The sequence below is a fragment of the Ochotona curzoniae genome, unplaced genomic scaffold (assembly GCF_017591425.1).
Source record: "Ochotona curzoniae isolate NIBS_2020 unplaced genomic scaffold, NIBS_Ocur_1.0 contig_2294, whole genome shotgun sequence".
Classification (NCBI taxonomy): Eukaryota; Metazoa; Chordata; class Mammalia; order Lagomorpha; family Ochotonidae; genus Ochotona; species Ochotona curzoniae.
The window spans coordinates 1,636,194-1,648,058 of record NW_024465405.1 but is presented as its reverse complement, the minus strand read 5'-3'; the positions used below and the strand labels follow the sequence as shown (position 1 = coordinate 1,648,058).

Below are 11,865 nucleotides of genomic sequence, written 5' to 3'. Positions count from 1 at the left end.
TGCAGGGTCCCCAGGTTTTGAGCCATCCTTGACTGCTTTCTCAGGCCACAAGTGGGGAGCTGGATGGGAGGCAGCGCCCATATGGGATCCCGGCGTGTGGAAGGTTGAGGACATCAGCCACTAGGTTACCCTGCCGCGCCTTCTCCTTCCCTCTTTAGCCCTGCCTTTCAAATAAAAATAAGTCATTTTTTGAAATAAAAAAGCTAATTTATATTATGGGAAACCTGGAGAACATGCATGGAGATGAACTCAAAGGTGTTAGATTAAACGGGCAGGAATATGGCCATGACATAAGATCGGGGTGTTCTTAGTGGACATCTGAGTCCAAGGGTTTAGCTCATGAGGCTGAGGGTAACCGTCCTGTTAGCTAATATCCAGGTGCTGCAGGCCTGAGGGGAGAGCGGGTGGAGGTCTGGGTAGATTCCCTCAGACGACTCCCTCATCCCCCAAACCAGCCCCACTACATTCTCAGTTGGTCCCAGGGGTCCGCCTCTCCGCTGGAGTGCTACAACCAGCACTAGTAAGGAGCCCTGGATCTTGGGCAAGAAGGCCAGCGGCTGTTCTCTGGAGGTCAGGACTGGGAATGGAGTCCTGCATCTCAGTGGGCACACGATGCCAATGCGGAGGCGGCAGGGGCAAAGCCTGGCTCCTGGGGGTGGAGTGGAGGGCAGTGTGCTGACGCGGACAGGTTAGCAGCAGGCTGCAATGACCATGCTGGAGCATCAAGCCTCTCCCCCAGACTCTTAAACTGTAAGGAAGGGCCCTGCAAGGTGGCCACCATGTACACACACGGTCATCTTCCCCCCAAACCAGGAGGGCTCCGCACGGCCAACAGGAGGCACATACAGCCACCAAGGGGTGTCACGCACGGTCGCTGTGCCCACGCCCATCTCTGGGTGCCTCCCCAGGGCCGTCATGTCCACTAACGTGAGAGCTTACGGGAAGCCAGCGAGGACTGGGGCTCCGGTATGTGTGACAGCTTAAGCCAGAGGAGCTGCCAGGGCCCAGGATGGTCAGCTGAGAACCACCCTAGTGGAGGTGCACTCAGCTCTCAGGGCAAGGACAGGGAGTAGCACACTCCACGCTTCTGCCAGACCTTGCAAGTGCAGAGGTTAGACTAAGCGCTGCGGCAAAAGGGGCCGGAAGCGAGCTCCAAATGGACAGCTGATATTCAGAATCTGCCTGATTGTGGCGATGTGTGCTGTGCAGGGAGGAGTGCCTGAGCTGCCCACTTGGCAAACGTTCTAGCGACAATCATTCCAGCAAGAATCATACAGACACACCAGTGGAGAACGGTGGGATGAAGTACTGGGTATTTCCATTCTAAGTCCCTCCCATGAATAGAAATATCATCACTGAGCCATAGTGGGGAAAGCAGAAAGGCACCCTCTTAACCAAGTAGTTAAGGTAGCCACCCCAGCAACAGGCTAGCTGAATATCCCTAAGGAGGCCGCACTGGGGACATGACATTCCTTCAGCAGGATTCCTGTGGAAACTGCAGAACAGATCTGGGACAGCAGCACTGCTTGGCGTCCCAACCGCTCCACTTCCAATCCAGCTCTCTGCTTACATGCCTGGGAAAGCAGCAGAGGGTGCCCCAAGTGCGTGGGCCTGCGTACTCGCATGGGAGACCCAGAAGAGGCTCGCGGCTCCTGGCTGACAAGCAGCCTGGCCCCGGTCTTCGTTCCTATTTGCAAAATGAACCAGGGGATGAAACATCTTTGCCTGCCTTTCACTCTGTAACTCAGGTGAAATAACTGTATGCTATTCAGAGTGTGTGGAAGAAAAAGATAAAGCAGATATGGTAAAATTGGAGAATTTGGGTGAAGGCTAGGCAGAAGTCTTGAATTATTTCAAAACCCCTCCCTCCACTTTTTTCTTTTTTTTAATTTACACACACAGGGAAGGAGAGAGAGATCTTCCATCTACCAGTTTGCCCTCCAAATGGCTGCAGTGGCCAGGGCTGGGCCAGGATGGAGCCAGGCACTCCAGCTGGGTCTCCCACTGGGATGCAGGGACCCAAGCACTTGGGTCGTCTTCCATTGCTCTGCCAGGCACACAAGCAGGGAACTGGAACTCAAACCATTAATGGGATGCCAGCATACAGGTGGTGGTTAACCGGCCAAACCACAGTGCAAGCACCTACTCTTTCTCAATGAGTAAATAAAAGAAATCAATGAATGTTAAAAATGCTGCATGGGACGGCCATTCAGCCCAGTAGTTAAGGCTCCTACACCCCATGATAGAGTGCCAGGGTTCAATAGCCAGCTCTGACTTCCTGCTAAGGCAGATCCAGGAAGCACAAATATGAAGTTCATGCCACACACAAGTGGAGGAACTTGGCTCCTGGAATTCTGGGCTCCTGACTTGGGCCCAGCCCAGTCCAATCACCATGGTTATTTGGGGAGTAAAGAAGCAGATGGAACCTTCCTCAAGCACCAATTTCCTTGATCAATCAGTCAAGCTAATACCAAGAGAACTGATGGGGGAGACTGAAACAAGCAACCTTGGAACAGTCTCTGAGATCATGAGAAAGCTGGGAGGCCAGGGAGGATTCCGGCCCATGGGGGAAGTTTCTGGCGGGTGCCGGGCAGGGCCCTGAGACCATGAGGAAGCCAGGAGGGCTCAGGACCACGGGAGAAGTTTCCGGCAGGTGCTAGGCAAGGCTCTGAGACCACGACGGAGGAAGCTGGGAGGGCTCCAATCCAGAGAAGTATCTGGCAGGTGCTGGGTAGGGCCCCGAGACCACGAGGAAGCTGGGAAGGTTCTGGCCCACGAAGTTTCTGGCAGGTGCATGGCAGGGGGCCAGAGGACGTGGCACTACATTAATTACTAATGTAGGGTTTCCCTACATTACTGCCAGTCACTGTTCCTGCCCTGATCTGGCTGCCAACACTTGCAATGCCATTTTCCCACCCCTTCCTCCTCATCTTCTGAACATTTTTGGATTATCTGGCCTGTTTCCAGCTTTGTTTCATGGTCCCCAAAGCAGCGAGAGGCAGGCGGCTGATCCTGTCCCCTTGCACGAGGGCCTCCTTCCAGGGACACTCGTGAGGAGCTGGGGGCTGCTGTGGAGGGTGAGCAGCGCCCAGAGGTGCCTGGGATGAAGAACCACTTTCCGAGGAAGAGTCCCTCCAGCTTACAGCCTGGGACTCAGAGCTCAGGGACTGGACCAAGCCCCTCAGATGAGCCAGACCAAGCCCTGCCCTGACAGATCAGGAACCTGGGGCAGGACAGGGAGGACTGGGGTGCCGACAGGTAGCCTCCTGGGACCTCTGCCGTGTTGCCTCCTGGCGGGTCCCTCTTCACACTAATTGGCAGACAGGGCAGGCTCTACTAGGCAGGGCCTGGCAAGCGCCTGTGGCTGGGAACCACACTGCGTCATCAGTTTAAATGACTGACTGCCACAGAAAGCTGCCCCAGGTGGCGGGCGAGACCAACATGCCAAGCCAGCAGAGACCCAGAACCACCAATGCCAAAAACACTCCCAGGGTCCCTTTCACGGACCCAGTGCCTGTTAATGATAAAGACTTGGGCTACACATGGAGCTGGGAGACCTCGGTGGCAAGCAAGGCTGCAGCACTGAAGCTGCCTCTGCCCCCAGAGCAAAGTGTGCTCCATTGTCTGCCTCCCTCCACTCCTCCCCACTGCCAAGAATACAGGCAAGATGGTGGTCCTGAGGTAGCCACCTCTGAGCCACGCGTGACCTTGAGAAGGGAAGCAATGACCGAGTCACTCCCCAGAAGCCTGGCACTAATGACCTCAGCTGTCACTTGCGAGATAAACCACCTCGTTATGTCACTGTTACTCCATGCCTTGTGTTAGAAACCCAAGATGGACACACTGCCTAAACTGTGGACCATTTCTTACACTGAAGAACTGAAAGCAAATTCCACTAAGGGAAATTCATTGGCCACTCAGACACCACGGGGAATGGGACGCTGCTGCTTCTTCCTGCAGGCCGGCTGGACCGAACAGACGCCACCCTGTGACATCACACTGCTAGTCATGACCACTTTGGGTCATAGAGTCTGGAAGAACACACTTCTTTCCCTTCCTCACACAGCTGTTCTCGTGTGAGGAACCGTAATGCAGTGCCCGGATGGCCGTGAGGCTCTGGCAGGCCGGGGGGAACTAGAAGTCCCACGCTCCAGCCAGGGTTCACGTGGGTGACCTATATTAAAGCTGCCAGCTCCTGGCTGCACCAGGGTGGCCGTCTGCACAGTGAACCCGGGGATAAAAGGCTGCTCTTCATCGCTTCCCCTCTCCTTAGCTCCACCTTCTGCCCCACGGACGCAGCCAAAGCCAACGCCAGCTTTGGTGTGTACCAGCAAGCTCCTTCTGTGCAAGTGTTTCTCCAGAACGACCTGGACAACACCTCCCCATCCCAGGGGTTCCTCAACTGTGTCATCTGCCACTTGGGGAGCACAAGCACAGATGCGGGGCCTCCAGCCACCAACCACCGTCCACCTACTAACTGAGCCACTGCCAGTTAGGAACACCTCATTGACACCTGACCGCAGACACAGGAGACAACAAACATGGAACAATCCTAGCCTTTTGTCCTCCTTTCCAAATCAAAGAAAAACGCAGCAGCTGCTGACTTGAAGTAACCGGCTTCTGCAGACTCTTGGAGCAAAAATCTCCACAATCAAGTTGTCCTGTGTCTTTAAATCTCTAAATGTAAAAATGTCGAAAGTAGATGGTTATTGTGGCATAGTAACCTAAGCTTCTGCCTGCAGAGCCAGAAACCCATATGGGTTTGAGTACTGGCTGCTCCACTTCCAATCTAGCTCTGTGCGTTTAGCTTGGGAAAGCAGTGGCGTGCTACATGCACATGGGAGACCTGGCAAACTCCTGGCTCCCAGCTTCGCATCAGTCCAGCTCTGGGAAGTGCCAAGAGATGGAAGATCTTTGTTTCAACTAAAACAAAATGTTGTTGGGAAAAAACTGCACCCAACTTGCAAATTTTTCATTGTTAAGTCATAACCAATGCAGAATGCCAAGCCCACCAGAGCACCTCCCCTGCGCTGGGTGTGGCATGCCACCTGGGGGCAATGTCAGGGCGGGGGGAGGCAGACATGTGACAAGGGATTCAACACCAGGAATATGGTGTTCATGGGGACGAGGGCTGGAACCTGGAGACATCGGTCAGTGGCAGCTGCCCCTAGGATAATGAGTGACCGAGAATGTGGCAGGGGGCAAGGTGGAGAGTAGGGGACATGCCCTGGCAGAGCAGTGCTGCTGGCCCCTACCTGGGGAATTCCTCAGTCAGGGCCGGCCTTCCAAACATGCGAATGGCATGTTCCACAACTATAATGACTTTGCTCCCGCAACCTGCCTACTCCGCTCCCTTTTCTTCTCTACTTTTATTTTTCCTGAACACACACAGACTGGCGTCTTGTTTGGCAGTCGTGCGCAGCCTCTGGGGGGCATGCTAGGCCACAGGGCACGTGGTGGCAGGGTGGGAGGCGGCTGTGGTGCACACAGGAAGCGCTCTCCCAGGTGAACAGAAAGGGGCAGTCAGGAGGAAGCTGCTGGGTCAGCTATGCCCACACTTGCCTAGGCCTCAGACAGAACCAGCCAGTGTGCCGTGGGCCGGCGGGCAAAGCCACAGCCGCCTCCTTGTCTCCGTGCTCTGGGCCTGGAGCGCTGCCCTGCTGCCAAGAGGAACAGGCGCGTCCAAGCTTAGGCCGCCACCAAGGGCAGAGCCCTAGGAGGTGCGCTCGGACACAATACAACCAGGTTTTATTTAATTTCTCTTTTATTTTCCTCCACACTGGCAAAAAGTTCTGAGGGAGCTTGAAGTTTTGTAAACATTTTAACTATCCCTCTTTCCCACCCCCCCATTTGAATTTACAAAGCCAAGGAGAGCAAGAGTCCCAACTTCTTAATGGGTCCTCACCTCCTCATGCTATTTGATCCAAAAACTATATACAAGGTGGTAGCAGTCTCTGTGTAGTTACTGTACATGGCTGGGGGAGGGAGGGGGAAGCCAAGAGGGGATGGGGGATGGTAGAATAACAAACAGAAAGCAATACAATCTCCGTGGCCAGACTGCCCCGAGCCGGCCCCGCTCTCCAGGCACTGCAGACACCCTACAGCAGCCGCACGGGCACGCAGCCTGATGGTCCCACCACACCACCCCGCACTGGGACCAGGAACTCCACACACGGCAGGAAGAGGCCTGGTCTCTGAACAGCATAAGTACACAGCTACCTGAAGTGTGGAAGGGTGTGAGAAGGCCACGCACGCAGGCCAGGGCCAGGCCCCCTGCAGGCCCCGGCTCTGCGGGGACAGCGGCTTCCACGGACGAAAGTCAGAGAGGCGGTCAGGACTGCACGTTCTCTTTCCAGAAAAGCAAGCAACTTGCCCCCCTGGAATCTCTCCTAAAAAGAACCTTTTCAGGGTCACAGCAAGACACACACGCAATACTCTGAGGAACCAGATGAAATTCCGAGCTTTTATCGGAAGCATAAGTTTATCCCTATCCAAAATGAAATTATACAAATTCATACATATGGGAAAGATCCTAGCTGCCTCTTAAACGAGACAAATTTTCAGCAGAAGGGCCCGAAACAAACTGGTCCTAGTCCTCGGAAGGAAAAATATTTATGGGAAAAATCAGTTTTTTAAGAAAGAAAAATTGAGAATCAGTCCCTCTCCCAGGCCACAGGGTTCTCTTTGTCCCATCAGGTTGGGGAAAGCCAGGGCAGAAGTGAGCTTGCTGGAGTCACTAGCTAACGAAGAGAACAGAAGTCCTGCCCCGGCAAAGAGGCCGAGGAGGAGCCGCCGTGCTGGCAGCCTGCCCACAGGAGAGTCGCAGTCTCTGCTGGACAGGAGCCACAGTCCGTCGGGTCTCCGTCGCCGGCCAGTGTCTGTTAACCATCCTCTCTTCACAATTGCACCAGTTAGACCTCTTGCCCTTATGGGAGGAAAACAAAGAAAAACAAAACAAAACAACCAAAAAACAAAACAGTAGGAGAAAGTGACAGACAGAAGCTGCTACTGGCAGATCCCAACACATCCGGAAGACAGCAGACGGCATCACCGCCCAGTCAGCCTGGCAGGCGAGCAAGCCCACCTGCCCCCGAGACTGAGGGTCCACGCAGCCGCAGCCTGAGGTGCTCGCCAACACAACTGGTTTAAGGGTCTTGGACAGAGAGGGCTAGAACAGAGAGCCTGAGATGCCGGGTTCTGGGATTGGCTGTAGACGCTGAGGAGCACACGGTGAGGGACAGTGACTGCCGCATCCAGAGGTGGGCAGCCCGGAGAGGGAGGCGCTCAGTAGTCGTCCAGCGTCTCGATTTCACCCATGTTGAGTCGCTCTGAGGAGGCGTTCACGGAGAAGCCTGTGGGGAAAGCACACCTGGCCGTGAGCGTCCTCTAGCGCCACGCAGCGGGCTAGCACCCCGCCCCCACAGGAGATCCACGCCACCAATTTCTGTTTCTGCAATCTTCTCAAATTTTAGTTAGGAGAAAAACAAACCCAAATCCAAATGGAATCACCACTTTAGAAGAACTGCCAAAGACTGCCTTCTTGAACTTAGCAGAGAGAGGCTCAGCCTGTGGGCCAGGACAGGCTCTGCCGCTGGCCACGGCCAGCTCTGTCGGGAGGCACACCTTAACCGAAGTCGGGAGCAGCAGCCTTAACCCTTCTGCCCAGCCACCACACACTGTGCTGATGGCAGCTGAAACTCAACTGGCCTGTCGAGGCACCAGCACACTCACAGGGCTCACATTCAGAGTCCTAACGCCAATGGTCAGCTCACGTTTCTCAGTGCGTCCCATAACCAGAGGTTAGTGAGTCTCTGCAGCATTCCAGGTCGGCAGCCCTGAGTGAATCCCAAGCCATTGGAACTGCTCCTTAAATACCAAAACGCAAACAGGCCGGGCTCTCCAATCTAAAGTACTTCTAATGCTAGCTGGGTTCTCTGCAGCCTCTTTTTTGTTAATTAGTGTCCATATTTTCAAATATGCAATTGAAATGTACCAATATTAAACAGCCTACCAAATGATTCAAAAATATGAGCTGAAAAAATAAACAGGCCTATTTACTAAACAAGGAGGCTGTGGTGCAGTGCCTACAAGGCCAAGCGCTGGAGAGGCCAGGAGGCCAAGCCCTGCCCAGGGTTCTGCCCCAGAAACTCGCCTGCATGAGACCCTACCCTGCGAAGGCTCTGTGCTCTCGTGTTGAAGGGAACAGCTCGTGATGAACTAGGACTCTTACGCTACTTTATCACTCCACCTTCACACACAGCTGGAGGAACAGAAGAAATGATGGAAACCAGATGACCTCAGCCCCTTCTCTGCCTCTCAAATAGAATGGAAAAAAAAATTCAGAAGCAATTTATTCTAATTATACGAGAGAGGGAGAAGTCGATTATCTGATGCTAGAATGGGATGGCCACGCCAGCTGTGCAGACACAATCCCATCTAACTGTCACCAGGAACCAGCACATCCATTGGCTTCATCTGGCAAAAGGGAGCAACAAGTAAGGGTTTAACCCACTATACTTGGCTCTAAAGACGGACTCTCATCTCCAAGACATTTCTAAGGTTTGGGAGAGCTCTTAAAGGGACAGAGCCGGGCGCAGTTGTACTGTGGGTGTATTTAGCACATGGAAGTGCAGACTCTGCTCACTTGGACCAATGAAATGAGGCCAGGACGCCACTTGCCCATTTATTCTAGAAGTAAAAAGATTTTTCTGTGAGAGACGTTCCTGAATGGACACTGTCAGATCTAATTAGAACCTGAGGGACAGTTACTCCTTTTTCTCAGTCTGCAACACTGTAAGGAACAGATTAACTGACCACAGATTTTGGAAACCAGCAGGTGTCAGAACCAGTCAGCCCTAGCTTAGCAGGCACTCTCCCAAGACGGTCCACGGCAAAGCCCAGCCCAGCGGGTCTCGCTCTCCACTCACCAGCCCCACTGCCTTTCCAACTCCCTGCTGTTCTCCCTCTCCCCTTTGGACCTATGGATTCCTTCAACTCTGCTCCCAGGATAGGACAGGGTGTAATGCCCCCCCCATTGTAAAGACGAGACAACTGGAACCAATGGTCAGAAATCTAGTCCCTTATTTCCATTGAGTGGACAGATGGTTGGACTCTGAACCACCTTCAGTTTCCAAGACAAGGAACCAGAATGTCACCAGATCTCCTTGCTCCCAGCCCTGGCTTTAGGAACTTGTTCCAAGGGCAGCCTTCAAGTGATGGTCACGCCACCCCCCTGCCCCCCTGACAGGACGCAGGATGCTGCCTTGGGCAGTGCTGGTCACTGGGCTCTCGGGCAGCCCTTCCTGACTCATTCCTGTCAGGCTGTCACCCCTGGCAGAGCTCATTCCTTCCACAAACGTCACCACCAGCCACCTGCTCCCAACTCCTCTCCTGGTTCAGCCAATCCTAGCCCCTGAAGTCCCAATATCCTACTCCCTTCTCTCTAGCTCAGGGGTCAATGCCTTATCCAGGCCCCAGCATCCAGGCCCCCACCTGGTCTGCACTGCACTGCAGTTCCCATACCAAACTGTGCTGCAGCCTTGCCCTTTGACAAACAGCATGGCTTCTAAACAGCAGGGTTTACAGTTACAAAGCACAGATGATGTGTTATCTTCCCGTGAGAGTGTCAGGTCATTCAGGATGCATGGACAGACTATCCTGAAACCTCTTTCCTGCCAGTTTTCCAAAGCCCCAGACAGCGCTTTCCCAGGAAGTTGCCTTGAGTGATAATGCTGTTTTTTACTGCTGGACAAGATCAGCTGTGATTAACAAGGAAGAATGAGAAGGAAAGAATGCTGTAAACCCCAGCTCCCCTGCCAAGAGCCGGGGACACCAAAGGATGTGTTCTCAATCCTCCAGGCCCTGGTCTGCTCACATGTGAAGCTGTGACATGACCTCACACGAGCAATGAGTGCTGCATGCCAGAAAACATACAGCATGCACATCACCCAGCAGGCGTGCGGTCTGCTTCCAACGCCAAGCAGCACTTGAGGTACTATACCATGCGCCCTGTTTCCATCAGCAGTCTTTGGCAGCTATGCTGTAAGGACCTTCCGCAAAATGCCTATTAGTAAATGTGAAATGATGCTTGGAAGCTAAAAGCCCCCTTCAAGTCACAGTTATACATGAGACACAGCTGATGGCACTGAGGTGCCCAGGAAATTCCAGCTCTTATGTCGAACGGGTTAAAAGATCAGTTTATGGCAGTATGTTCCCACTTGAAAATCCCAGCCCCAGGGAGACAGCCAGATGATGAGCTGTGTGCCCTCCGCACTGAGATGTCAGGCCCTGCTCACCTAATAAACTGGGATCTGCTCGCACCATCTTCTGCTTTTTCTTCTTCTTGCCACTTTGCACAGCCTCAAAATTGGATTGCTGGCTGTTGCTCTGATTGGTCTGAAATACTGAATGGAGTGTGCTGTGGTTCATGCCCCAGACAGAGTCCTGTGGAACGAGACAGCATCAAGATGACACAGTGGACCTACCCAAAGTAAATAACCAGTTCACTGGCTCTCCCTGTATCAAATGTGTGTTTGAAAACACTAAGCCTTTCGCAAGTTCAGCTGTGTGACAAAATCCAGAGCTGGCCAGCCACCAAGTGCCTGGGGCTCTCCATGTCCCTATGAAGGCCTTCCTGCTCACTCCAAGAACTCCCCTGGTGTACGTGGACCTGCACCACCCACGGAATATGAGATACACAGCAAATAATCATGAACAAGCCTCTGCTCGACAACATGTGCACCCTCCCCTACCCGAAGCAGGAGGCTGTTGTTCTCTGTGTATCCCTGGACAGACAGGACAGGTAAGGTCCCCAGCAAGGTCAAAGGTGTGCACATTACTTACTGTCATCAGCAATCCCACAAGCTCTCTGAACTCATGACATCATCCACAGACTCACTGACATCTGGTTAGCCTGGGAACTAGTCTACTAGCCCTCTGTTTATACTAGATGCTCTGAGGACAGCCATGGATGCCAGGATGCATTCCAGTGAATCGGCTGAGGAAATGGGTGGTGGTAGTAGGGAATGAGTGGAGCAAGCATGGCAGGGCACAGTGTTGTGGTACACTGCCTGCAATGCCAGCATTCTTTATGGGTGCCGCTTCTAGCTGCTTAACTTCTCGTTCTCTAATGGCCTGGGAAAAACAATGGAACATGGTCCAATGGCTTGGCTCTTATACGCATGGTGAGACATCTAGATAAAGCTCCTGGCTCTGATCCAGCTCAAGGCGCCCCAATCCTGATCCATTTAGGGAAGCTTTCTCGGTCCACATTTCAACTAAACAATACGAATCTTTAAGAGACAGAAAGCATGGTGGCAAAATGAAACTGGCGCATAGGTGTGTGAAGAGGTGTGAGGGTAGGTACATGTGCAAACACTGCCCAGGCTCCTGGCTGCCACCTCTGGGGAGGCGGCCTCACACACACTAGGCGCCATCTGTATGCAATGCAATGCTTTCTCTTGTACATGCTTCTTGGTTTTATTCCAGTGTTTCCATCTTTCACATTCCTTCCATTAATCCCTGTCAGCCCACATCCCCACCTGGATTCTAAAGCCTTGTACTCACTGAATCCTTTACAGCCCAAGAATGTGCTACAACAATGCCTGCGGTACAAGATCTGCTCCGAGCACTGGTCTGAGCACTTCTGATCCAGCCACCCACAAATAAACCTGGGAAAGCAGCACAGGAAGGCCCAAATACTTGAGTCCCCGCTACCCACTGGGGAGGGAGGGGAGCACATACACCTGGAATGGAGTCCCCACTTGCCAGCTTCACCATGGTCCAGGCTCACCTACTGCAGGCATTTGTACTACACTTAATCTCAGCCAAAAGGCCAAGACGCAATTACTGCAGGCATCTGTAGAG

The 11,865-nt window shown here is 53.2% G+C and overlaps 1 protein-coding gene across 1 annotated transcript in view; it reads right to left on the bottom strand.

Moving 5' to 3' along the window:
- Window positions 1–6,462: 6,462 nt before the first annotated feature.
- Window positions 6,463–11,865, bottom strand: part of GIGYF2 (GRB10 interacting GYF protein 2) — a 109,594-nt gene continuing 104,191 nt past the window's right edge. The window contains exons 28-29 of the mRNA XM_040972308.1: window positions 10,296–10,443; window positions 6,463–7,352 (exon numbers count right to left, since the gene is read on the bottom strand). Of these exons, the coding sequence (XP_040828242.1) occupies window positions 7,285–7,352; window positions 10,296–10,443 (216 nt within the window). The 3' untranslated portion in view covers window positions 6,463–7,284. The remainder of the gene's footprint in view (window positions 7,353–10,295; window positions 10,444–11,865) is intronic.